At 37.1% G+C, this 26,928-nt stretch overlaps 5 protein-coding genes across 8 annotated transcripts; 4 read left to right on the top strand and 1 right to left on the bottom strand.

The window, feature by feature from the left end:
* Window positions 1-259: 259 nt before the first annotated feature.
* On the top strand, window positions 260-2,622 carry LOC136409788 (man(5)GlcNAc(2)-PP-dolichol translocation protein RFT1). The gene is made up of 8 exons (XM_066391575.1): window positions 260-457; window positions 511-713; window positions 762-951; window positions 1,006-1,287; window positions 1,349-1,524; window positions 1,581-1,668; window positions 1,718-2,221; window positions 2,275-2,622. The coding sequence occupies exons 1-8, from the start codon at window positions 398-400 to the stop codon at window positions 2,422-2,424; spliced, it is 1,653 nt and encodes a 550-aa protein (XP_066247672.1). The 5' UTR covers window positions 260-397; the 3' UTR covers window positions 2,425-2,622.
* An 849-nt stretch (window positions 2,623-3,471) lies between these two features.
* Window positions 3,472-4,453, top strand: eIF3f1 (eukaryotic translation initiation factor 3 subunit f1). Its single transcript, XM_066405305.1, has one exon. It carries the CDS (start codon window positions 3,591-3,593, stop codon window positions 4,422-4,424), a length of 834 nt encoding a protein of 277 aa, XP_066261402.1. The 5' UTR covers window positions 3,472-3,590; the 3' UTR covers window positions 4,425-4,453.
* Noc2 (Nucleolar complex protein 2) lies at window positions 4,390-7,241 on the bottom strand. The gene is made up of 7 exons (XM_066405288.1): window positions 6,875-7,241; window positions 6,479-6,613; window positions 6,232-6,430; window positions 6,016-6,182; window positions 5,293-5,958; window positions 5,028-5,243; window positions 4,390-4,973 (listed from the first exon to the last, which is right to left on the bottom strand). The coding sequence occupies exons 1-7, from the start codon at window positions 7,208-7,210 to the stop codon at window positions 4,473-4,475; spliced, it is 2,220 nt and encodes a 739-aa protein (XP_066261385.1). The 5' UTR covers window positions 7,211-7,241; the 3' UTR covers window positions 4,390-4,472.
* Window positions 7,242-8,829: 1,588 nt separating this feature from the next.
* On the top strand, window positions 8,830-14,092 carry LOC136410102 (uncharacterized). Of its 3 annotated transcripts, XM_066392080.1 has the most exons (13): window positions 8,830-9,074; window positions 10,226-10,353; window positions 10,404-10,603; window positions 10,651-10,832; window positions 10,883-11,118; window positions 11,168-11,341; window positions 11,392-11,701; window positions 11,750-11,988; window positions 12,628-12,944; window positions 12,996-13,381; window positions 13,432-13,577; window positions 13,635-13,830; window positions 13,877-14,092. In XM_066392080.1, exons 1-13 carry the CDS (start codon window positions 8,906-8,908, stop codon window positions 14,038-14,040), a joined length of 2,847 nt encoding a protein of 948 aa, XP_066248177.1. In that variant the 5' UTR covers window positions 8,830-8,905; the 3' UTR covers window positions 14,041-14,092. The 3 variants fall into 3 exon arrangements, with proteins under 3 accessions (XP_066248177.1, XP_066248173.1, XP_066248167.1); XM_066392076.1 differs by having other exon boundaries at window positions 10,907-11,118; window positions 12,628-13,381; XM_066392070.1 differs by having other exon boundaries at window positions 12,628-13,381.
* Window positions 14,093-14,451: 359 nt separating this feature from the next.
* On the top strand, window positions 14,452-25,099 carry LOC136413076 (uncharacterized). Of its 2 annotated transcripts, none has more exons than XM_066396450.1 (8): window positions 14,452-14,696; window positions 14,763-14,956; window positions 15,288-15,375; window positions 15,431-15,551; window positions 23,137-23,289; window positions 23,346-23,430; window positions 23,482-23,584; window positions 24,178-25,099. In XM_066396450.1, exons 2-8 carry the CDS (start codon window positions 14,764-14,766, stop codon window positions 24,635-24,637), a joined length of 1,203 nt encoding a protein of 400 aa, XP_066252547.1. In that variant the 5' UTR covers window positions 14,452-14,696; window position 14,763; the 3' UTR covers window positions 24,638-25,099. The 2 variants fall into 2 exon arrangements, with proteins under 2 accessions (XP_066252547.1, XP_066252539.1); XM_066396442.1 differs by having other exon boundaries at window positions 14,760-14,956.
* The last annotated feature ends 1,829 nt before the right edge of the window (window positions 25,100-26,928 follow it).

The following is a 26,928-nucleotide window of genomic DNA, read 5'->3' as shown; positions in this document are numbered from 1 at the left end:
CCGAAATCTGAAGCAGCCAATTCTCGACATAGTCTACATTTGATAGTTTTGTGACTAAAGCCAAGTTTATTATATTATATAAAAAAGAACAATACTTACCTTATGGCTTACTATAGAAAGTAGTAATTTTATATCTCTTTAAGCTTTAAATATCAAGTAAATTGATAAATATGGGTAAAATGAACAATAGCTCATTCCTATTAATCATAGAATCATGTCACACTTTTTACATGTCAACCTTAACATAACCAAAAAATAAAACAGCTAATCGACAAATCAGTTACCTCAACTCTTATCTTTATTAAAAGCCGAAAAACATCACGAATCAAACTCTAAATATGCTTCAAATCTAAAGTAATTCCCTCCCTCAAAACCCCAAGAACCGCATCAATTAAAAATGACTCGAAACATACTCAAAAGCAGCATACAAAACGCTTCCTTCAGCATTATTTTCCAGGTACCAAACAGCTTCAAACTCACCGAAAATTTTGTACAGAAAACAAATTACAGATTCTCTTTAGATGCATTTCCTTCATATTAAATGCCTTCATAATCCGCACTGTAGGTCAAGATGTACTGGGCATCATGAATGTGCGGTTGCTTTTACTAGAATCTACAATACTATTCCTATCAAAAGAGCCCCTTTTAAAGGCCTGTCTCACCAATGCCAAGTCGCACAATTGGGCTCAAGTTATTAATTTGATATGGCTGTCGTAAGTTGTAGCTTTTAAACCCTTCTGCTAAGCATGGCAATTTTGTAGAGTACCTTTATCAGCTGCATTAGGTTTGGTACTCGTATACATTTGGATTAATATTCTAAGCCCTACGGATGAAATTTACTTTCACCAATATAAGATGGGATGTTATGCTATAGGGGCTTCATGTGTTGTTGAACAGGCAACACAAAGTGCTGTTTTGGTAGCTCAAAGCTTTTGCTTTGTCAAGCTTAAGGTATTGCACATCTATGAAATTGAAAAAAGATCTTGAAGCAATAAATTATTGCAGATAGTAATAGAGAGCATATACATTCTAGGAAGGACCTTTGTTTTTGTGTACTTAGTGGTTCTTTACCCCAATGAGGCCATACACGCTTTCTCTCTTGCTCAAATATTCTCAGCAGTTCTATTTTGTGCATTGTACTATGTTTTTTTTGCCTGGTACATTCCAAATTTAAACAGCTTCAAAAGGAGTGACAATAAAGACAAAGTTGATCCATTATATTCAGATATGGCAGATTTCCCTTTTAGGAGTGTGCTGAATTTTTTCCCAGGATTTATGTTCAATGAGGTAGGATTTTCAGGGGACAAAAATCTTTCATCAGCAATTAATAGGGTTAAATGCCTTGCAGGATAAAAACATTGATAAAAAACTTCTAGTCCTGACAGTCAGTTTTGTAAAGCAATCAGTTATAAAGCAGGTGCTCACTGAAGGAGAGAGATATGTGATGACAATATCTCCAGTTCTGACTTTCAGCCAACAGTCAATTTATGATATTGTTAATAATTTGGGAAGCTTGGCTGCTAGGTATTCTCAGTTGTTACTCATTAAAGTGCAATTCCTATTTAAAGTTTGCTCTTCAGATTTATTTTCCGCCCTATTGAAGAATCTGCCTATTTCTACTTCACTCAAATGATTCACAGAGATGAACCACTAAAGAAACAAAAAGAGGTAAGTTTTGTAAAAATTCCTGCAGAAACACAGATGAATACATTTACAGAAAAATGTGGCAGAAGCAGCAGAAGTGCTGAGTCAGCTCTGCAGAGTTGTCACAAGCATTGGTTTAGTTGTAGTCATTTTTGGCCAGTCATACAGCTACACATTACTCTATCTATATGGAGGGAACAAATTGGTGGAGACCACCCTACCAACAACATTACTGCAATTTCACTGTTTTGCCATAGTTTTATTGGCAATTAATGGAGTGACTGAAGCATATGTTTTTGCAACTATGAATAATAAGCAACTGGACAAGTACAATTACATGATGGTTGTGTTCTCAATAACATTTTTGTTAATTTCTTATTTGTTAACCAACATTCTGGGGCCAGTTGGGTTTATACTAGCAAACTGTATTAACATGGGGGCCAGGATAGCACACAGTCTGCATTTTATTAAGAACAAGTATTTGGAAACTGGTTACAGACCTTTAGAAGGATTGGTGCCCACTTCCAAGTTCATTGCAACATTGTTTTTGTCTGGTGTGTGCACCCAGTATAGTGAGGTATGAATGCGACGCGAGCAAAGTTGGAATAATTTTCACCAGTGAATTTTTAGGTTTATTTATTGTCTAATTCTGTGATTCTACATATAGGAATTGGGACCATCTTTTTAATAATAACAATAGCAGTATGGTCTTTTGAAAACCAAAGTTTGTTGCGATTGGGTTATGAGAAATATAAACAAGTATCTTCAAAATCTGATTAATGAGAAGAAAAATATGATTATTTGGGTGTCATTATTAAATAAATATTGATGTTTTATTATTAAGCAAAATTGTTTTAATTTGAATATATATATAGAGGTACTTTAATAGATTTATATCTTAAATAGAATTGTTACATATTTTTATAAATTGCCCCAGTGATAGCTCCATTTTTCTGGATTATACAAGTTTGAGTATCATTTTCTAGTGTTATTATTGGCATTTTATTTTGAGGCTCCAGCTTTGAGACTTGGTGGGCCATGGCTGCGATGCACCCAGCACTTTCATTTGAAGCCTTTCCTTTTGCTATAGAAATTGGGATTTGATTCTATGTTTGAGTGCATGTATGAATAAGAAACTATATAATGTACATCATTAATAAATGGTTGGTTCATAAATTCTTTCTGTGAGTAATTTGGCAACAAAATAGCCACCAGAAGTGAGGTTTACTTTTTTGACACATTAGTGAAACGATGACAAGTAAAGAAGGGTAGCCATTTTGTGGCAATTAGTTTGAATGGAGTACTCTAAGTCAAAACAATAACGAGAGATCTATGTACTAAGAACGTATATTAGTCTATTTACCTCCTATACATAGACCTTGTTGATCAGCAAACACACACCCAAGAACTCCATTGGTGCTGCATCTAACATCGTTTGGAATTACTTCTTTCATGTTTTGTTCTCTATGCACTTATACTTACATTTCTTCCATTACTCGATCCAGATTTGTTTCCATATTTATTACTTTTTTATGTGTATAAAATTAAACACAACTTACTTTTAAAGAATTAAGCAAATTAAAACAAAAAACTCTAAACAAAGAAATCATAACCAAACAATAAAGTAAATATTAGGAACATATGATCTGTTTAATCTCACATTTTGCGGCTATCGTTTAACTCATATAAACGTCGTGAGTTAGATGAAGATAAAATTATAATCCATTTTGTATGGCTCAGGTTCTATTCTCGTCTTTTTCTGTATAATGCATTTTAAGGGCATAAAGTAAGATCGGTATAATTTCTGTCAATTATGACGTTTCCTTTCTTTCTTGAATCATTATTCTAACCTTCAAAAACGTGTAGTCTTCGAAAAGTGAAATATTTTCGTAATTTTCTTAAATACCTAAATAAAAATCAAAATTTGACTCTAAAATTCAGCAATTATGGCCCTAAACCTCAGAGTCAAAGTCCATCCGGTGGTCCTATATCAAATAGTAGACGCGTATGAAAGACGCAATGCCGACTCTTATAGGGTGATTGGAACTCTCTTGGGCACTTCTGACAAAGGAATAGTGGAGGTTACCAACTGCTTTTGTGTCCCCCATAAGGAGTATGATGACCAAGTAGAAGCTGAACTCTCCTATGCCATGGACGTCTATGACTTGAACCGCCGAGTAAACTCCAGTGAAGCCATTGTAGGATGGTGGGCCACAGGACACGAGGTCACCAATCATAGCTCAGTAATCCATGAATATTACTCCAGAGAATGCATAAACCCAGTCCATTTAACTGTAGACACTAGTCTTCAAGGAGGTAGAATGGGACTGAAAGCTTATATTTGCGTCAACTTTGGAGTGCCAAATGGAAAACAAGGCTGCATGTTTACACCAATCTCTGTTGAAATCCAGTGTTATGACCCAGAGGTTTTTGGAATTCAACTCTGTCAAAAAGCTATTGGACCTTCTGGGAGAGCTTGGAAAATTAATCCTGCAATGGACTTACAGCAGGTTGCCGAGGCTGGTAGCAAAATGGGTTCTTTACTGGATCAAGTGCTGAGTTATGTGGAAGATGTACTTGCAGATAGAGTACCAGCTAACAATGAAGTTGGGCGAAAGTTACTGCATTTGGTGAATTCAGTTCCACATATGACCTCAGAACAGTTTTCTGAGATGTTCAACAGTAATGTTAAGGATTTGTTGATGGTTATTACTTTGTCACAACTTATTAAAACTCAGTTACAACTGAATGAGAAACTTACTCTATTAACTTCAGTTTGAATCACTGAATAATAAAATAAAATAAAACAGGAATAAACTTTATTAATATCACCAGTCATCAGCTGAAATGTTTTCAACCACATCTCCTTGATCATTAACATCCATTTCATCAACAACATTTCCTTTGGGTTTCTTGGTGACATTTTTACCTCCTCTTTTCCCTCGTTTCTTCTTCTCCAAACCTACCTCTTCATCTTCAGAGTCACTGGGAAAGAGCTCGATTGGTCCTTCTAAGCTGTTCTTAGTTTTCTTTTCATGCTTCTTTAACAGGGGAAGTTTGTAATCCCCAAGAATATGGTTATTGGTTATTTCCTTGTTCTTTTTCATGTTCCTAATTTTACTCCAGGACTCATAGAAGGCAGTTAAAGGTGTGCCTTTGACTTTAATTTGAGCTTCCCACCCTTCAATTTGCTTCAAGTCTATTAAATTTACTGTCAATTTCGCCCGTTCAGATTCAATAAATTGTGAATTTTGTTCAATTTTTTCAAGGGCTTGTTTTAGTTTCCGGTTGTAGTTAGACATTTTGCAATTCTTTAAAAATTGTTTTATCTAGAAATTAAACAAATCTAAAATTTCTTAGAGGCATGGAATAGCTGACTCTACCTGTAACACACAGAAAAGGCTTAAATCCGGGAAAGCTATGGTATGCGACATGATTGAGAGGTATTCCAGAAGTTGAGAGTAAATAGTATCTATAACTGTATCTTTGAAGCCATTTTCTTGCAGTTGCGATTTAGAAAGGCGCAAAACGCATGTAAAATGAAGAGGTTTCATTGAGATTTTTTGATGTTTCTTGTTGAAATTGTGAGATGTTAACACCTGAAATTAAAGTTTAGGAAATCCAAAATTATAGGGATTTATAACTTACCTCTAACAAAAAGGGCAAAACAGGAATAAAAACTCCAGTTTCTTTAGTAAAATCAATTAAAATTTGTACCACATGGAACCTTAGGGGGTAATATTGAGCTGTAGGTACCAATTTAATTGTCCCCAGGCAAACTTGCACAAATGGGTATACTAACTGTTGCATTTGAGGTTTATTTTGTGTGGCAGACAGTAACATTCCCCACAATCGAAGAGAATTGACAAACTGCCAGTTATACACTGATTGAATATTTTCAGTTTTTTTCACAGTTACTGCATTCCTCAAATGAATTGCCAGCTGCCTTATGTACAAAAATACATGTGAATAAGCCACATTCAAATCTAAGGTATACATTTCAACCAAAGACCGTCTCATAAAGTTTATAGAGGCTAAGGTACTTATGCTGACAAATTTTGAGTTTTTAACATAAGTCATATACATTGACTTCAGGCAGATATCTAAAGTCCCAGCCATTTGATTGTTAACTATTCGTAAAATGCAGAAAAATGCAAGCACCCTGACTGAATCCTCAGCAGTGCCCCAAATTCGAATTAATTTAGTTAAAATAGACTTTGTAATGTTTGTGTACGAATTCAGCATAGGACTCATATAGTGAAGGTGTTTGAGGACAACTGTTTGAATGTTTGAAGACGTTACACCTACTAAAAGCTGCAAAAAAACAATTTTTAATCATCAAAATTTAAAGGTGCAAGAAATAATCCCCACCTTTAAAAGATCTATGAAATATGTTTTTAAAATTCCTTTAATTTTGTTAAACTTTTTGCACTTATGAGGAGGTTGTTTTGAGCCTGATTGAAGTCCTAGAAATTTTCTTACAGCTGGCCCCAGATGTAAGACACACAACTGAATGACTGCATTAAAAACAGCTGAGCCTAAAAGAGACTGGAAATAATTGATTTCTAACTTCATAAAAAAAACTACCTTCAACTTTAAAATTTACAGAATCATCATCAAGCTCGTCACTATCTTTTGTAATCATCTTAAGAGCTGCATGAAATGCCTGAGATAATTTTGCAATTGTTTTATTGCTTTTATCAGTTTGAATCTCATTCTGCCAGGTCTTTATCATTTTCAATGAAATCAATCGAGAGTCTGCTTCTTGTTCTTCCTTGTCTTCTCCCTATGATGATTAATTTACATTTTTAGATTCCAAAGTGGCAAAACTTACTTCAAAATCACTTTCATCACTGGCTACTTCCAAGTCTTCATTTGGTCTATGAATGAAATCTTCTTCTTCATCTTTGTCTGAGTCTTCAGCTTCTTCATCAGAAACAGAGAATTGAAGGAGCTTTTTGTCATTTTCCTATCAGAAATTTTAAATTTTAAGACAATTGACTGGATTTAAAGAATCAACATATAATTTTAACAGAGAGTAAGAACTTAAAGTCAGGAACAAATGGTGCGCATGGCAAAACATAAGAAACATGTGCAAGATGTTCTGGCTAGTGTAGCCAGTACATTTTTAACTATTGAAAATGGAGAGCCTCATTTGTTATTATATTCCTGCTCACAATCTATTGTTGACATACAAACTCACTTGTTACAGTAAATGAACAAATTTTACCTGTAAAAATTTATAAAACTCAGGATCTGTTTTTTTCAATTTTATGAGGTCTTGCTTATGCTTCTCTGCCAATTCCTCATCATCTAACTCTTCTTCAGCCTCTGAGGAGCTCTTTTCTACTTCTTCACCACTCAGTTCATTGTCTGAGTCCTCAAGTTCATTCATGAACTCTTCAACCTCACTATCACTACTTTCAGGCTCGGGTTTAAGGTTTAATGGGGTTTTTCTCAGGTTCTTTGGACCCGACAGTTTACCTTTTGGCGCTTTCTTAAACGACTTTTTCGCTAGTTTCGCTTTTTTGTGCATTTTAAGGGTCGGCTTTTTTGGTTTCACCATTTTTAAGTAATTACTAGCTACTTTAGAAAAACTAAGAGAATGCGTGTATTTAAATGTTTTTAGAGGTTATGTTGAATGACATTGAACGGCTACCTTTGAAGGATCGTTTTCTCAGTTTATTTGACAATTGACGATATTGCGTTGTATACAATGTAAACAATAAATGAATTCTTTAGAAAACGGAAGAAAATGCTTTGATTTTTATTATATTAATACTATGTTCATCTATTATAATAATTAACGTTGCACGCATGATTATCATTAGGATATTAGTATAAATTTTACATTTAAATCATGGCGCGTATCCTTGTTTTGAATTCCTAGGTTAATCCCCGAAAATACCTAGGTGTGGATAAAATGGCGAAGGAATTTTTCGCATCAGCTACCATTCTTTTTCTTTCTACAAGATTTGCCCAGGCACTCTAATGACTCATTTATTAGTACCTTCTTGCCCTCGTATTTCTCCATAAAACCGCATTCCATGTAAATAACCTCTGCCTCAATTTAAACTTCCCCATAGCTAATAAATCAAAGAAACTCATTTCCCCGGTAACCAAGCACCTAATTTGAACTATAAATCCGTGCTGGAACGCTCTCAAATGGCTGCTATAGCCATTAATGAGTCACGATACAGTTTCAAGTAATGTCATCACCATCGAACCCTCAAAAATAACCCATTTAATGTGGAAGCTTTGTATGTAAGTAATGGGTATCCCCGCATCTCCTCTCTGCGACCCAAATAAAATCTGTGGACTAACAGACGTAATTACGGGCCCCATGGTATAATGGAAACACGGCGAAATTAACAAAGGGTCTTCCGGTTTGGATTGGAAATATATAGATCGGAAGTTGAGCGGGGATTTAAACCATCATTGACCAACCATCAGTAGTTTTAGCATCGAGACCCAATATTCTCACTGATTTACATACTTATTTGGTGGATTTTGGATTTGCTTATTTATTTTTGCGTAACGGGGTTTAAGGGCTCGATGCCGCTATTAGGGAGATTTTTATTACGTAAATCGTGAATCAAAAGGATTTGCACGGGTGCGAATAAGTGGAGGTACAGGTGATTTGGGCGAAGGCTTTCTCAGGATTAGAGTCGTTTTTAACTTATTTTGAGAATTTGTGAGAAATAGGGGATTTGTGCTGCAATGCTAAAACACACACATTTTAAAAGACACATTGTTTCCACAATATTACGCGGAAACACGATTTGTATAGCGTATAGATCACATCGGAAATTGCTGTGGAGTTGATATAATACAATGACGAGAAAATCTGCAAAAGTGTTCGATAAAATCCCTTTTTGTTGCAACTTTTAGGGACCATTTAAAGGGGTAAGTAAATTAGATTTTCGTGCATTTTTCGTAAAATTCTCATTGCGAAGGATCGCTGATTTAATTATCAGACAAATGGTAAATTTGTGCGTGTTTACCACACAGCATCGTTTACTTCACATTCTTAATTGTGATTTAATAAGTTTGATATGTCGCCGCAAATTGCTGTAGAATGAAAATTTGCCAATTCTTTTTGTGACATACAGAGTTATATGCTCGTCCGTCGAGATCAATTAGCAATAATAGGCTGAATCAATAATTAAATTGGCTGCACAGTTAGTGTTTTACATCGGACTAGTAACGATCTTTGCAGAACCCAATTTTTCTTCGAGGACGCGCGTTATCTAACATAGAAATGTTCGGGAGCAACAAGAAGCCGTCGAAGAACCTCCGAGGAGTGAAAATGGAGGAGTTGATCTTGCCCAACTCCAAATTGAAGTTTTGCGTGGATCAATTGCAAAATTTGAATTTCATATTCAACAAACGACTGGAGAGGGGCGAGTCGTCTGAAAATTTGGCTGTGGGTATGTAGAATGTGTGATCGAAATTGAATTTCAAGTGATTAAATTGCATGAAAACCACGAGATATAGGTGCATATGACCCGTACAGGGTGTCCCAAAAGCAATGGGACAAAGAGCCACGGCAAATTCGTGCCATCAAAATATTAATATCCAGCGCAATTGTCGCACTCCGAAAGTGAATATGAACAATGATACAGGGTGTTAAAGTTTAAATTTTATTTCGTATCTTCACAGTCTTTGGCTCCATGGCACTGAAATTTGGTATGCAAGGGTTTTCGGAAGTGAGACACAAGCTGGTGCTGTCGCTTTTATTGTAGCTAATAGAAGGCGCCACTTGAAGCCGTCTTGGTCAGTTAAAAGGGCTTTAATCTGTTTCTACGCAGTTCCAATGGTCCTATTAAAAAACTATATTATTCTGTTTAATATTTTAGATAAAAAAGAATGCCTGTTAGTAGCCTCAAAACTTGACTGTTTTCGAGATATTTGTCGTTTCAATAACGCTGTGTTAATAATGTAATAACGGCACGTACGCCATGACTTTCTGTAAATTAGAATTTAGAAAAAAATTGCCCAAAAGCAACTTTACTAGTTCGTGAATACAAATAAATCAGTATGTTTAGCTAATTTAAAGATCAGTTTTGTATTACACGTAATTACTTTGCCAGCTCTCGGCTCTATTCAAGAATACATATGTATGAACATTTATGAGGCATTAAACTAGTAAATATCTCGAAAATGGTCAAGTTTTGAGACTACTAACCCTTTTTATGTAGAATGTTAGACAGAACAATATCTTTTATTAATAGAGCTACTGGAGCTGAGTAAAAAAAAATTAGAGCCCTTTTAACTAGCCAAGACTGTTTCAAGTAGCGCCCACTACTAGCTGTAGTAAAACGAACAGCACTTCCTTGTCTGGCACGTCCGAAAACCTCCGTATACCATAGTTCAGTCCCATAGGTCAAAAGACTGAAGATATAAAATAAAATAGAAAATAAAAGTCAAACTTTAACATCCTGTATTTTTGTCAATATTAATTTTCGAAATACAACAATCACGCTTAAAATTTTTTATGGCGGGAATCTGTCGTTGCTCTTTGTTCCACTATTTTAGGGTCACCCTATATAATTGTACGTGATCACTCGAACACTTTCAGAGAAGTCCATCTCCCTAGCAAAGTCAGTAACCGAACGATTAGTCCAAAGATTGCTGTGCGGGGCAGCCCAAATTGACCACAGATTTTCGGCTAAATATTTAATCAATAATCGCATTGATCAGCATGATGTAAGCAGTAAGTAATGCAATTCATCAAATTCCCAGCCTAACTCTTCCAGAGCGTCGCGACGCACCTAGAATATATTGTCCGCCTCGACGCCCTTTCCACCCCTTTAATCTATGAAACAGACGAGAATCCCACTTACGAGGTCTTGGAGGCTGACAAAGACTGCCCAGCAGGGTACGCCAAAATCCGCCTCAATTCTTCCACTCACAAAATCTGGGAGGAGTTCATCAACTCATTTGGATTCCTTAGAAGGTATCTCGATCACCGAATTTAGATGACCCTAAAAATACTGTTTTCAGGGACAGAATCCAGGCCCGGTTGGTAGAACTCCTGGCCCAGGCTGCTGGGAGTGACAAGCCAATGTCTCCTCTCCATGTAGACGAGTCTACCATGTGTGGAATACCTGGAAAAATTGTGGATCCTGCAACGTTGCATTATATGCTGAAGACCCCATCAAGACAACATGTGTATTATGGGCCAGGTTTGCTTGAAATATTTCAAATAATTCGATTTTTCTGGTTCCTAATCCAGGTGGAAATGTGCCACGCTATCCAGACACCAGAGACTTTAGACTCGCAATCGTGGATGAGCCAAATGGAATTAAACTAAAAGTAGAATTCCTCTCTCCAGCTTTAGCGACAATTTCCATTAAAGTTACCATTTTGGTGGCTATTGGTGTGGATTCTTGGCCAGTTTCCAGCGATTTTCCTAATAGAATCCCTCTGGGGCATTCTGATTGTCTATTGCATTACCAGATAGCTCAAACCGTATGTTTTTTGGAATTAAATTATCCAGAATATTTTGGCTTATTTTAAGGGAATGTACCTTGTGGGCTATGGAGTTCATTCTTCGGCGTGGCAGATACGATTACCAGCAGCGGAGTTCGGTCTTTTGAACCATTATGGAGCTGACAGCACTGTGAGGACCATTCTGGATATTTGCTACGAGATTCTACAAGATATAAACAATTTTAGAAGATTTCAAAAACCTGTAACGTACACGTTAATTATAGAAAAGTTCCAGCTAATTGATTCTTGTAGATGTCTTACAAGATCCTTAACCGATATATGCTATTTTCTCTCCTCATGGAGGAGCTGGAGGAAAGTTCTACCACACCATTCGCTGATATGATCTACTGGTCTCCGACCTATCTATCTACATTGGTTTTAAAGTTACTGGACAAAGTAATCTTAAGGCTCAACTCAGAGTTCCAACCAAACTACTTCTTCAAAAAGGCGAATCTTCTCGTAAACCCTGGTCATCTAAGCGATGATGACTTTATCGTGGAAGCTAGCAACATCAAAGGCTACATGATCAGGCTTTTTGATGAATCTTTAATGTCCAATCAAGGTTCAAAGTTTATTGTAAACGTGACAATAACTCATAAGCCTCTTCCAGGAAACAATGATTTTTCAGCCCTACAAATCTCCCAGGAAACTGAGGTGAATCTCTTGTACAAATGGAAAGGGTTGGTGGATGGTATGCTGCCTCCAGCTGGGACCAGAGGCCGTAGACTTTGTTTTGCTGGCTCCAAAAGCAGGAGGGACATAGTGCACACTCAGTACACTACAAGGCAGCTGGAGTATATTGGAATGGTGCTGCACAATATGCTTAAAGTGAAGCAGTACACTGCGCACGTATGTATACAGGGTATTTCATAAACATACCGACATACTTTCAGGGAATGTAAAAAGAAATATTTAGATCGAATAAAATTAAAACCGAAATCGCTTCGTTTCCAAGATACTGAGTGTTTAATTTCTGTTTTTTAAATATTTTTTAAATACTTCAAAAACAGTTTGGGATACGGACATGAAACTAAGAACACGCTATGGCGGGATAAATGTGCATGTTTTGCAGTAAGCATAATATTTTCACCTACATCAGTGGCGTCCGTACGGTTATTCCAGAACATGTACATTTTATTTTGCCATACCGTGTCCCTAGTTTCATGTCCATATCCTAAACTGTTTTTGGAGTATTTAAAAAATATTAAAAAAAAAAGAAATTAAACACTCGATATCTTGGAAACGAAGCGATTTCAGACTTAACTTTATTCAATCGAAATATTTGTTTTTATTGTATGAGCTCTACATCCCCTGAAAGTTTGTTGGTATGTTTATGAAACACCTTGTATATGTTTCATCAAGAACAAAAACCAATTCCGTATTGTCAGAAATATTCGCAGAGGCCTAACCGGTCTGCATACATTTTTGACGGCCCGGAATCGGTCTTCCCCTTTGTTGGAACAGACCTAATATATTGATCAATTACAGCACACTACTACTTCCTCTATCAGCGACTTTGAGGCTGAAGACGCAGATGCGCACGCAATGGAAGATTTAATTTTTGTTTTAATAACTCTACTGGATCAAGCTCGGGATCTGTATCTCTCTCAACCGAATCCTGCAATTGCCAAAAACAAGGCAAAAATTAAAACCAGCTACAGCGAATATGTGTCAAAGCTCGTAGATCTCATCAGAAAAGATCGCAGAGAGCTGGTCACCAAATGCCCCCAAGACCTGCACGACGACCTGATTCTAGTTAAAGTGATTCTGAAGTGGCTCTACAAGGCTATGGATCAAAATAAAAAGTACTTGGCCCCGATCCTGAGACCGTATTTGAGCAGCGTGTTTTCCAGTAGTTATCACGTTTCGTTTCATTTAGAGCTCATTAGGGAGAGGGACAAAACCGATGAGATGGAGGCAATAGGATCGTTTTGCAATTTGGTTAACTCAGGGAACATTACCCCTGCTCAGGGTTTGATGGACTCCATTAGCAAGAATTGGCAATGGGCTAGGGAAATGCTGGGGATGGTGGAAAAGAGCACTTTGCGACTGGTGTTCGTGCAGGAAAGGGGGAAAGTTTACAGGCACATTTTGTCTCTACCTTCATATGGGGGGGAGAGCGAGAGTGATATTTCAGGCAGCAAGACTTGGAATTATAAAACCAGAAAAGTTCGTTCAATTAAACGAAGAACCACTTTGCCTGGAAGAAACTACTTCAATTCTCTTTTGCTAAACTGTGAAGGTAAAACTCCCGATCGGCAAGCCACATCGATTGACTTAGTATTTTACTAGATCTCAAAAGCTCAGAACCGCCGCAACATGAGCTGCTTAAAGCAAACAGCCCTTTGACTATTATTTTGAAAAAACATCATAGATGTGGTCAACATAGGTGTATGGGAGATTTGCTTAAAAGCATGGCTTCTATGCAGAAATTGAGCGTATGTTAATATTATCTTAGTCACAGCCTAAATTTTAATAAAATTCCTTTTATATAGGTATTCCAAGAGGCTACCTCAACCTTACCCATGGAAGATCAGTCCAAACTATTGAATATTCTGGACAATATCCACACTGCGAAGGCCAGGAAGTCATTAACTAAGAAGTGGTCCAGCACTCTACCTCATAGCAGCAAAATCAATCCTTTCGGGGAGAGTGGGGTGCAGAAGTACACTCCAATGGAGGAGAGTGCTGGTAATGCAATTTTATGGAGACGCTTTATTCTGTTTTGAATATTTAGGTATTAAAATTTCTCCTGGAGAAACTGCCAATAAACTTTTGAGGAAAGAGAGTCTTTTGGGCACCACCAGGGCCGTAAGACTTCGCGAGGACAGCAACGTGTTTCTACTGGAGGAGAATTTCCGGATTAAGTGTTTGGTAAATCGGTCAGAATCTATTAAATAAAGAGCGATTTTCTTTGAAAATCGTGTTTTTCTTTCCCTTAAGCCGAAGTACGCAACAGGTTAGTTTAGTTTCCTTTAAGTCAGATTTTAGGCAAAATGAAAAATTCTGCTTTGCTGAGTCGTATTAATTTATTTTGCACATTTCGGCATAAACATTTCTATTAAAGATACTGTAATAAATCTTTTTAAAAAATATAGTTTTTTGGGCACCACCGGGCCGACAGGAGACAATTAATGTGTCTCTATAACAGAAAAATTATAAAATTAAATGCTTGAAAAATCCATCAGAATCGATTAAATAAAAAAGCGATTTTACTTGACAACTTTCCCCGACATTATTCCATTGCTCAAAATTGCATCTAACTATCCTTATGGAAGAGCGTCTCTCCAGATCGAAATCAATGGACGTCCGCGTCTGCTCAGATTCGACGCAGCATCCCGGTTTCGCTGCAATTCCAGGTGTGTCGGAAAAAATCCCTATTCAATCGCGTTTATCCATTAGTTATATTCCATTAACTGGGCGAAACAAATGGCCGATCCATTGGGCCCAGTTTAGACCCTTTGTCAAGGAAAAATGCCGCGGATAATGGAAACTAAACCAGTGAAGGTCACCAGGGAGAAAAAAGTTTATGGGAAAGGGGACGAGGTGTTTTAGAGGTGAGTTTAGGGGTTGTTTTTTAATACTAAAAGCAAAACGCTGTTTTGGTAATTTTTACTTAGCAGCATGAACACCACAATGACCACCACAATCCCGGTTTTGAGTAACTCCAGTGTAACTGCACCATGGAAGTTTCTGGGCTCTGCCAGTTCGGTGAGTCCTGTGAGTTTCCTCGAAGGGGATTTGAGTACCTCAACTCCAAAGTCTCAAGAATCATATAATGGGACTGGGTATTACATTGATGATGATGGAGAAAGCAGTAAGTTTCTCCGATTTCATGATAGTTTACCAAAAGCTTGAATTTGCTTATTAATAAGTATAAAACCTTGTAGACAAAATTTAAGGGCAAATGTATCTAAGAGCAGGTTTATACAGGGAGGGCTAAAAGCCTGAAAAAAAAATCAAACTTTGTTTTTAGTTGTGCATTTTTTGATATTACAGACAAGTATACAGGGTCGCCACACAAAGTTTTTCAGCATTTTTATAAAAAAACTCTTTGCAATATTAATAAATTATTTTGCACTTTTGGCCCTCCCTGTATAGTGAAAAGCATGATAAAATACAAAATCTAAAACGTATTTTGTTTTTAGTGTGGAACGACTTGAAGACGGTCTTTTTAGCATGTTTAGCCACTTTAGTACCACTAATAATAGCGTTGGTTGGTATATTTGGAATGAGGTATTAATCGCAAGTTTCTATGAGGTACTTTTGTGACATAACGCGTTGTTTTTAGGATATTGTGGGTGCAATATAAGACCAGGAAAAAAGGTGAGAATATTGATGGAGATGTAGTCCAGGACAACAATACAGAAGGGGCTTCTAAACCGCTTCATGCGCATCTTCTAAATGATAAGGTAGGGAAAAGAAACTACGGAAATTCAGTTTCATAAACGAAGACAAACGTTTTTAATGTGAAAGTCTCATAAGGTCTCAGATCTCTCCAATAAGAATTCAGAACTGAAATTATGTAAAACTTTTGTGCATGTATCTGACCTCTAAGAACAGTATTTTTCATATGAACAATTTGCTTCAGTACGGCTTCGCATGCTAGAAAGCTTCATACTCTATCTGATGATGAAAGAACATTTGATGAAAAAAAGTTCTGAGATATCACAATTTTCAATTCTTAAAAGATTTCTTAATTTTATCGCTTATTAAGCCAGGGAAAAATAAACCAGTTTTTAAGCAATGATATACATTCACCATAATAGCAAGAAACATAAACGGTTGGATAATTACGCAAAAATATAGATATTCTAATTTTAGAAATAAAAATCTTAACTAAAAGACTTTATGCAATTCACCCGTACGAGAATATTAAGCAGAGCCTTAAACCTCACTTGTAAAAAGCACTGCAGTCAAAAGCAGCTATGTACCTACCTGTTTATTGTATTATTTTATATTCAAGTCATCACATATAAAATTATTTCATTTCTTATTATTTAGTAATTTTATCCATTGAGAATTAGCCTTAAGGGCGCAAGTGGCAGCTTTATATAGGTACAAGTGCACATTTAGGAACCATCATGATACCACATTATTTCTTTATGTTCCTGCATACACCTTTTTGTAGATATCTCTCTCACTATAATCATAGGGAATTGCATCTTCAAAAGACCTTTCAACGATATTTCAACCATGCACATGTATTTCAACCACTGCATGTAGTTGTTTTCTAATTAATTTTAACCACGAACGCCTCTGAATTTCAAATAAGCATTAATTATATTATTTGAAACAAGGTGCTATTTCGGAGGGCAACGACTCGTCTTGCAAACGCTAGCGGTCGTTACGAACTTAAAAGTTTAGGACAACTTTTCAGAAAAACGACCAAAAAGTAACCCGAAAGTATGTAAGCGAATTTCGACTGGGTTCTCATTGTCGAACCAAAAGATGACACCTCTGGGAAATGCCTATATAAACTAAGTCGTTAGTTATGTTGAGGGACATGTAGGTTTCACTTTATCAGAAGTGTGTAATAATACCATAAACTCATTAATTTTTATATTGATCTAATGAGGGGTTTTTGGTTCGACAATGAGAACCCACTGCAGTTGCAAGGGCCCCAAAAATGTTCAGCTGTTTTATTTTTCATAGATGTATGGCGTAACACGACGTGCTTATAGTAGGTACCCGACCAGTTGTTGGCTGGGTTGGGCTCCTTATTTCGGCAATAATTTTGGCAGAGAAGACAAGAAGAAATAAATTACTCTTTGGTTCGAAGTAATGAGAAAGTAATGATAGCCTGGCGGGTACCAACGCATATAACCAGAGACTGTTTTCGGTTTGCGAGATGGATCGATAGATTGTGGAGCATTTGGCAATTTTGTATTTCATTTTTGCCAGGTGGTTCCGCTTACACACATGTAGATAATTAAGCGAAAAGTTAATTTAAAAAAAGTCAAAAACTATAGGTGTGTACAGGATGTGATAATACTTAAAAAACAAATCGAAACTGTCATATGTGACTTTAGATCATGGAAACGTAGCCAATATAGCAGTAAATAACACCTGATTGTAGGCAACCAACCATACGCGCCAATGGAAGAGAGCGGCCATTGACTAGATTTACTTCGAATATTCTTTTTAGTTTTGGTGGAGTGTCTTTAATTGTGCTGTGATTCTGCTGATGAATACGAAAGTTTTTCCATTAGTTTTCTTGAACTTCAATACTAAAGAATATTATAAACTATTGTTTGTCTTTGTTTAATCCTCTTTCTTGTCTTATTCGTTATATTTTTGGTATCTATAGTTTAAAGAAGTCTTTCGTATGAGCTATTTTCTTTTTTGGAATTTTACGTTCCAGAATAAATTTGATTAGTACTCAGGATTTATGATCTAACACATCCAGAACTTCCAATTTGTTTTTCATCGACACGTGCCAAGCATGTCCTTATTTAACAACACTTTACATTTTCTATTCAACTCGTGGCAATTTATATCTCCTTCTTAAAAAAATCCCATAAATGAAATATGTAGCAAACAACAGGATTAAATATTTGCCAAACCGAAAGTGTTGTGCATATTATCAAATTCGCATTATTGGCTGTGCAAAGATCGTTCACTGGTGCAGCTGAGCCCCAAAACCGAGTGCATTGGCCCCCGAATGCACCTCCCAAATATTCCCACTTACATGCAAAAAACAGGACGTCATTGCTGTTAGTTTATCGGCTTCTATAAAAAGAAAAGTTATTTGGCTTTAAAATACAGGGTGAACCAATTTGGAATTTAATGAAAGTTTGAAAATCGTTTCTTTTTGTTATGACAATTAAAGATGCCTCCGTGTTGCTATAAAGTATTAACTGAACGCTCCCTATATGTATTATACAATCTTAGAAACTTGAATAACGTCCTTTTACGATCGATTTTATGACTCAGGATTAACCCCCAGACTTATTTAGATAACTATGAGGGCGCTGCGAAGCATAAACAACACTTGTTAAATGAAAAATTTATGATAAATTTAATGTTAGACCTACTACTTTTTTAAATTGGCATTTTACCCGCCAAGAGTCACATTTATTATTGACGTAAACAACGTAAACTATATAACGCCTTTTTGAATTTTAATCCTTTTCCCGTACAAACAGGACTACAAATATTTACGGATATATGTGTGTCCACCCTGTATCAAAACTTTAAACCAGAAATAATCCACTCTCAGACCGTCGCTATTTGACTTTGCCAAATGCGAATGTCAAACCCTTCTCTATAAAAATCTATTACTCACTCTCTCTATCACGGTCCTTTCTATTGGAGTTAAAAAAAGAGGACGCGAGCGGGGACTTCAAAGTCGTACTCTCTCGGTACTCGGTCGTCAGATGGAGGATGCCATGGATTAGAGAGAGATAGACGTTATACGCGGAATGCATTTTCGGCGGTTATTAAACCCGACTGGGTCGTGTTTCGCACACTATCGGCTATCTATGCAATAATAGCGACTAGACGAAATACGGCGGGATTTTGACCTGTCTGAAGGACATTCAGATCGTTGGAACTTTGTTTTGTGCGGTTTTTTTATGAGATTTTATTATTCGCTTTTTAGCATGACCATCAATGTGTTGCAATTTTATGGGATTTATAATAGATGGCGCTAACTCTAAGCACTTCTAGACACTTAGTACCAAAGATCTATTTATGACTTGTCTTTGATTTTTCTCAATTTTTTGATTATTCACTTTATTATACAATACTAATAACTTTCAGCTCTATAGAGGTAAAATGGAATTTTGGCCCTGTAAAACTATATTTAAAACTGCATTCACAAGTTAACAAGTAAAACTAAAAATTCTGATAGAGAATTGTCTACAATTAAAATGTCCTTGTGTAAACGGTCTTATGATCTAAACAGGATGTTTGTTTGATTCTAGGACTGATTCATGTTTTTGCAGTCGAAATGGTCATAATTTTCACGGTTCAGTGACAAACTAATGGTCATTTCAAAAATTGTAGCATAAATAATTACATACCGGAAAATCTGACTTAAATTACCTTTTTATCTGACTCTAAACCTAATTTAGATCCTCTAAAGGAACCATAAAATCGTGAAAATTCCTATAAATCACTTGGATATTTTTTAAATTCAGTAAATAGTCCAAAATCTGAAATATGTATGTATGCCTTGAATTACCGAATTTCCAAAGTAAACAAGAAAACACGAAGGAATGAAAAAAAGGTATAAGCCATCCTGATCTTTTCCTATTCAAAAACTTAAATACATCCCCCTATAAATTATTACAATCCCAGGGTGAGGTGAAATTCGTGAATCTGGAGAGTAAGATGCTCTCACGTAAATTTAACGCATATTTCACTACTTTATAAACGACAAAGTTATTGTGAGAAGTCATTTTAAGGAAATTCTTCTTGAATATTTTACTTCCAGACTGAAGAATCTGGCCCCTGATGGAATCGAGCCACGTAACTTCAAACTATTGGCGGTACGCCGCTGAGGAACCACCAAAACCGAAGAAAAAAAGTGGCTCGTTGCGCTATTCGGCAAAATGCATTTGCACCAAGTCCCCCGGGTCTACGGCCGGTCATTCACTCCCAAATTCTGGGACCCAAGCCGGTTCCTGCTCATTGCTCATCATATCGTCTCTCTTGGTTTGCATTAGACCAGCGCGAGTTAGAAAAAGAGGGCAGATCCGCGGAGCCGGAAACATGGTCCAGCAAAAAAAGGCACCGGGCTGCGCTCGCTTCGGCCTCTCCTCCTCCTCCTCCTCCCTCTTCTCCTTTTTCGTTTGGGTTCTTTTTGAGTAATTGCATCGTTGAACATTTGCTATGCCATTATCGGAAGATGCACGACGCGTTTCTTCAAAATAATGGGCCCGTCTTTTTTGCGCGCTTCTTCGAATGTTGTTGCTACGAAATTTCGTTTGTAATTATTGTAACGTTGGAAAGAGATATGTGATACCCAGATGGGGATTCTTTTGGTTACGATTTTGGAAGCTAAAAATCGGGAAAAAGCCAAGATTATGCATACATAGACTAGCTAGAAACTGGTGATAAGTTGGTACCAACCGCCAGAGAAGGGCTGGACGAAGGGCTAAAAAGCTTCTTTTTTTGTTGCTAGAAATTAAAGATTTGCATCACCTTTACTTCATTTTTGATTGGTTTTCCACGGAGAAAATACGGAGGTAACTTCAGGCAGCGTTCCTAGATGATCACACGTTGCTCTGCTTATGGCATCATTTAGCGGCGCTACCTGAAGACACCTTAATTGTCTATAAAATCTTGTGCTCATCAAAAACCAATTCTTCATATAGATTTTCGACACTAAAACTCTCTCCATAGTAGTCTTCAATGGTCATGTTTCTAAGCTATCAAAAATACAGGAAATGCTCTCTTAGCGCTTATACTATGAATGTGTAAATCATTATGAGGACGCCACATAAACAATATTTAGGTTCGCAGACGGTTTACATCCTTCGGCCGACACGTTATTTGTTCAAAAAAAGTCATTAACCACTAACTTAAACTTTTTAGGAGGTCACCGGTATATTTTTAGGAGCCTCGGGCTGCTTTTTGTTTTCCTTTTATTGGTTGCACCATGCAGCAAACGCGCTCATTAGGAAGAAGGCACTAATTACTTTTTCGCGAATCGCACATTTTTAGGTCGATCGGCGAGACTTTGTTTATACAGAGAGCTATTAAAATTTATCTGTTATAAAATGCACTTTTGTGGCAAACAAAACGTCCGAGGAAATCGGGTCTCCAGGAATTTCCCCTTAGAGAGGCTCCAGGACGTTCTACGAACCGAAGTTAAGCACTTTTGCAAATCGCGTTACTGATGCTGAGGCCTATAAACGACGCCAGTCGACCGAGGTATCCACAAAAGTAATAGATTCGCAGTCTTTGCCTCTGTAAGGTTTTCCGCAATGGCCAATGAGTTGTGTGCTTTACCTGAGAACCTCCACTTCTTAAGCTTCATTTGATTTGCATTATTAATGCTTAACGTTGATATTATCGAACAATACGCAGGCCAATTTCGCGTAATTAATGTGGTCATTACCATGAGACTGGGTTGCCAAATATCGATGGACTCAATTAATAAAACTCACATCTGACCCAGTTACTTTGTTGTTTGAATACAATGGTAAGAAACGAATAAAAAGGCGACGAATTTTTCTCAAATCTTCTACCTTGCACTAACTACTTAAAAGTGCAATTAAATGCAACCAAAATGTCGCCAAACCGCACACACATCCGTTCCCACACTCACCCTCCCAACTATTAAGCCATTGCCTATAATAATAATATAGACTTCACCTAAAAGGCACCTCAAGAACGGTTTCGCGGTCGGGTCTATTTCTCAAACCTATCATTTCCAAATCTTTCGGTACCAGATGTGTTTTGGTACCATTTCCCAGAAATGGCCCATTCTTCTCCGAAATAGCCCGCCAGGGTTAGTGACTTTCCCAAACAACAAACACACCCGATGGTGATTACGTTGCCATTTCGCATCACGCAAACCCGGTAATTTGCCAAAATTGATGCATTTTTATGTAGAAATTTCGCATTGGTGATCGAGGGGGCCCCCGGCCAATTTACGTAACTCTTATTTGCCTTTTTCTGGTAATGCGTCTTTCACCACTTGGGCAGAGCATCTGCATAGCAGTTCGATAATGGCGCATAAATTTGACATAATGCCCTAAGATCGCCCGTCCCTTGTTCATGGTAATCGGTTGCGGCATGCCCTTTAACCATCTCTAATGTAGGTTGTCTTCACCATAGTAAAATTGCCGACATGTGGGAAATGGCCGATGTGTTAGTTTCTGCACATGGGAAATCGGCAGATCGGGGCTCTCAAATTTAGAAATAAATGCAAAAAGATCTAAACCTGGACGAACCTCGAGGCCACAAAGGGTCGTTTTGGGCGTATCTGAATAATGGCAAATCGAGAGCCCTCCCTAATGGAATAATTAGCAAATTTTCGGACTTTTTCAAGGGCAAAAGACGCCAATACGTTTTGAAATTGTAGAATATTTCAGAATTCGAGAGGTGATAATTTCGAAAAATATTAAAGTAAATTTTAACTCTTTTTAGTCTGGTGCTGTTGATTTATGTCGCACAATATTTATGTATTTTTCTCAACACTATATTTCTCAGCCATACGAGAAATTTCTTAACTGTATACTAAGGATCTAAAACTCTTGTCTTTTTCTATTTACCCAAACTTACAGGAACGTAGAGCCCTAAAACCTTTAACTATGCCTTTTTATGTAATTTTTTATTAAATTTCAGGTGTTAAACTAAGAACGCATTTTACTACCGAATTACGTTATGAAGCTCATCCCATTTTTGTACACGCAAGAATGAGCTAAACTATTAAATCTTCGGCCGTTTAACAGCAATAAACTGTGGTAGCTTTCCATCATTTTGGGGACTTTATGTAGCGCTCTTTACGATTTTTCTGGGAAGGTCCCGTGATAAAGTATGCGCTTTATTAGGCGCACCTATCTAAGAACAAGCCACTCTAGATTTGTATCACTTGAGAAATTCGGTACTAAAAAGACTATAAAACTAAAACTGTTCTTGTTCCAAAATTATTGCAAAGTTTGAAGGATTTTTGCAGTTTGAGGTGACGGCGCTAGATGGTGTCATAGATAATGCATAGCTGTTTCAGTGAAACACTAAGGGGTTTTCTTGCGAAAAACCTCTGTGATCGGCCAAATTTTTTCACGTATTTTGCGCACATCTGCCCGATAAATTGCGTGCAAAAAATTCGTTGAAGTGCAACGTTTCGAATTGAGGTCACCACCAGATGCACAAGGCCGGTTTATTCGACTCGCCCGACTAATTTTAGTGTTTTCGAACGCTATTTCCTTCGTTGCATTTGCATCCGTCTTTCTCGCTCCCACCCACGTGACTTCATTTCGGCGAAGCCCCATTTTTGCATATACAGGATGTTTACGTATTCTAACATCATCGTCTTTTCAGGGATCAGAAGAAACTCACATTGACATAAACACAGACACAGTGGAAATTTGCGAAAGCGCTCCTAATGGAAACAGATCGAGCAATGTCAACGGAAGCATTATAACGATGACGCTGAAGAATAATCATCTCATAGTGGAGACTGAGGAGAGGAATGTAAGTCTTGAATTCGTAGAAAAAATTATGAATTTTTATTTATTTATTGTTTTAAGGATATAGAAGAGGATAGCAGAGAAACCACCATGAGATACTCCCCAAGTGCCCGAGATGGGGTTTTCGTAGTGGAGGTACAACAAGGTTAGTAAAAAACACCCCTCCTCGCTTTTACCCCCCCATGCTATTATTTAGGGGTACGAAGAAGTCCTGGATCAGGCCCGGCCTCCATTGCTGAGCCCGAGAAATCTGGGTCTTTGAGCGATGAATGTGCCCTGGTCCACAACCCCCCTGAAAGGTTTGACAGCTACCCTCTTTAACAATAATTGTAGGGGGTGATAAAAAAAAGTTTGGCAACACCCAAATATTTTCTTAACTAATACGTGCTTGTCAAAACCCAGAAGGCTGAGGAAAGTTGTACGCCAGTGAAACCAACAGAGGCGGCCCGAGAGATGTTTGGAAAGAAATTTTTAAAAATGTTAGATTTGTAGTATATGTAACTACTAAAAATCCAAAAGTGTTAAACTCCTTCGCTCATGAAATTACAGGGGAAAGTAGCTTTAAGGGGGTTTTTCAATTTGAGAAATTAGCAACTGAAATTGATAGAAATCCAGGGGCGTATTGATTATAAATTTATTATAATTTCCGTCGAAAAAATGTAAATCGAAAGATACTAAACGACTACGCCAGTGCTTTTAATGTAGAGTATTCATGGTTTTAGTTATTAAAATGCAAAAGGCGCACAGGTCATGCAATTACTCCTAGAACATATTTTGCATATCTCTTTACGTGTTTCTTAGTTTTGACAAAAGCATAGGCCCATTATTTAAGGAAATATTTTAGGTGCTTTTAAACTTTTCATACTTCCTGTATATATCTTCTTCTCTTAAGATATAGTGATGAAGAAACTCTAGAAGAAGGAGACGACAGTGAATACTTCGCAGACGCAATTTCCCCAAAACCCATTCTCTCCCAAGCCAAAACTGGTCTAGCATCCTCTATAACTAGCCTAGGCTCCTACAGTTACAGCTACAGCAATCAATGCAGCTACGACCAAGGCAGCTATGGCTACAACTTGTACCTGGGCTACAGCAACGATTCCACTTCTTCAGGAAGAATTCCAGAAGACACAAAACCTAAAATCACTTCTGCTTTGTACAAGAGCAATACTGCTAAAACCTTGAAAAGCATGAGTTTCGATTGCAGCAATGAGAGGTTAAAGGAAAGGCTGGTTTTAGGGCAGAATAGTTCCTTGGATAATGTATTGGAGAGTAATGGACTAGAGGAGTTTTCTCCTATGTTGTATAAGACCGGAGAGGCTATCGAAGAGCAGCCGAGTGCTAGTGAATGATGGAAGGTATTTTAAGGACCAATTTGTAGGTGTAAAACAAATGTTTTTTTTTGGAGGGGGGTGGGGGTTGTAAAGGAAAATTACTCTGTTTGGGTCCAAATAGGTTATGGCAGCAAGGCCATAGTGTCATTTATTCTTGGTTTATGCTAAGAACTGAAAACATATAAAGGGATGGGGAAAAATGTAATTATCACACTTGTTATGATGTCACAAGACGATTTGAAGAATCTGATATTTTGCAATAATTAGGTATTTTGCTGCCCTTAAGAGCATTAGTGATATTTTCCTAAATTCAGTAGTTTTTCGTTTCTTTATATACACAAAAGCGAAAAAGTTTAATATAATTTTTTTCTACAATTATTTGTTTTTAATTCAAAACTACTAATTATTGCAAATTGTTTAATTATACATGTTGACTGCATTTAGGAAAATCTGTTCTACAATAAATATACTGTAGTAAAAGGTTTTTCATTTAATTCCATTCAATAATGAGATTCGGGGCGAGGACTGTATGTTCCTGAATTCGAGTATTTTATTTCTTACGCAAATTTTAGTTTAACACGAGTAATGGAATTACGCATTCCAACAGACGAATTTGTAATTACATAATGATCGACAAATCTCGTGGACGTTCGGAAACATTTCGACCAATCCGAAAAACCCTAGTTTTAGCCGAGTACTCCGGACACCGGTTAATTGCTCTTTATAGAAGTTCTCGAAATTTGGACATGGTTCCATTCTCCTGCCACCCTGTATATTCGCCTCTAAACAACTGCCACGCACCAACAAAAACAAAAAATTGAATACATGGCCATCCTTAATACGTTTCCAGGGCCAAGTGTACATACGAACGATTGAACAGCATTAAAATCGCATTTAAAGTGCATCCGACTAGTTGACGCGTTTGCAGCAGGAAAAGTAGGCCAACACCGGCCCTGATCGTTTGCACGTTTAATTGGTGTTTGCCATGCAGAAATCGCTCTTTGAAGACCGATGCCAAATCTCCTTCTGCCATTGGTCAGCCCGCGATGAAAGTTTCGGAAGGCCGAAGTAAACAGACAACCGAAAAAAAAATCGTTTTAGTTTTGGAATTTTTCCTCGCATCCATCATCGATTATTTTAATGCATTCAAAAATGGGCTTAAAAGTCGAATAAAAAAAAGGAAGTTCGTAACGTGACTCTCTGATTGCTGGGAAAAACAAACCGAAAAAAGTGTCTTGTAAGAAGGCAGTACCGCCTAACCTTTGGTGGCGCAAAAGACGTGCATAACGGTACCGCTATTGAGTTCGCGGATAAATAAATGATGCTTTGTCAGGTCCCCAAAAAGAACTAAAAAGAAAAAAAGCTCTTTAAAATATATGACTCGTTGTGCTCTCTTCACAGCTTTCGAGCCTGCATGATGAATTTCCAAATTGTATAATGCCCTTTAAGATGACTATAGGTTGGCGTAACGGCATCTCTTGATTAAATTATAAATCATTGCGTGGCTGGTTCGTAAACGAATGGATTTAATTTGGGTTTATGATAAAGCAGTCTTGAGAAAGGTCTGCATATTTTTATGCGACTGCTTTTTGTTTGCCCTATGCAAATTAAGCGACCTCTTGCTTATGAACATGGAATTTTGCATTCGAAGGTGAATTGTTTCTAAATGAATCCCACCCATTGTGAATTTTTAAACACGGAGCCAGAGACCATCGAGCAAAGAGGATGAGCGGCTATAGAAAAAACTAGAATTCTAATACACAAACAACACGGAAAATCGCTACAGAATAAACTGCCATTTAGAGTTGAAAGAAGAAGAGAGAACTAAGTGAAACCTAATAAGGAGGCAAACAATTTTATAGCGTCATCGCCAATGACTTCATTTCATCCCATTGAGAATCAAATTGTACAGCAATCTTCTATTTGTAATGAACTAAAAATTGTCTTCCTGGGAGATTAATTACTCGAATTCTCCTAAATCCATAAAGTTTTTTAAATCTTTGTCGGACTTTGAACTGAAACTTGGCAACGTTTCTCAAGTGTCAGAAATTTTATCAAACGAAAAGAATCATAAAATCGAAAAGTAACGTTTACAGACCTCTTCGATCCTATTATTACTGAAAATGTTCCTTTGCTTTTGTGGCTATTGGAACTTTTACAAGAGTAAGAAAAACCACGTCATGGCGTCATATTTTTCCATCTAAAAAGCGACAATTTTGAGTTAGATATCAACAACAACGATTTTGCCGTGAAGTAAAGTTTGGCAACATCAGTAATATTAAAAAATGGTTCTGTTTTCGCTATCACCT

The sequence above is a fragment of the Euwallacea similis genome, chromosome 1 (assembly GCF_039881205.1).
Source record: "Euwallacea similis isolate ESF13 chromosome 1, ESF131.1, whole genome shotgun sequence".
Lineage (NCBI taxonomy): Eukaryota > Metazoa > Arthropoda > Insecta > Coleoptera > Curculionidae > Euwallacea > Euwallacea similis.
The sequence above is the reverse complement of the archived record's forward strand: the minus strand, read 5'-3'. Positions and strand labels throughout refer to the sequence as shown.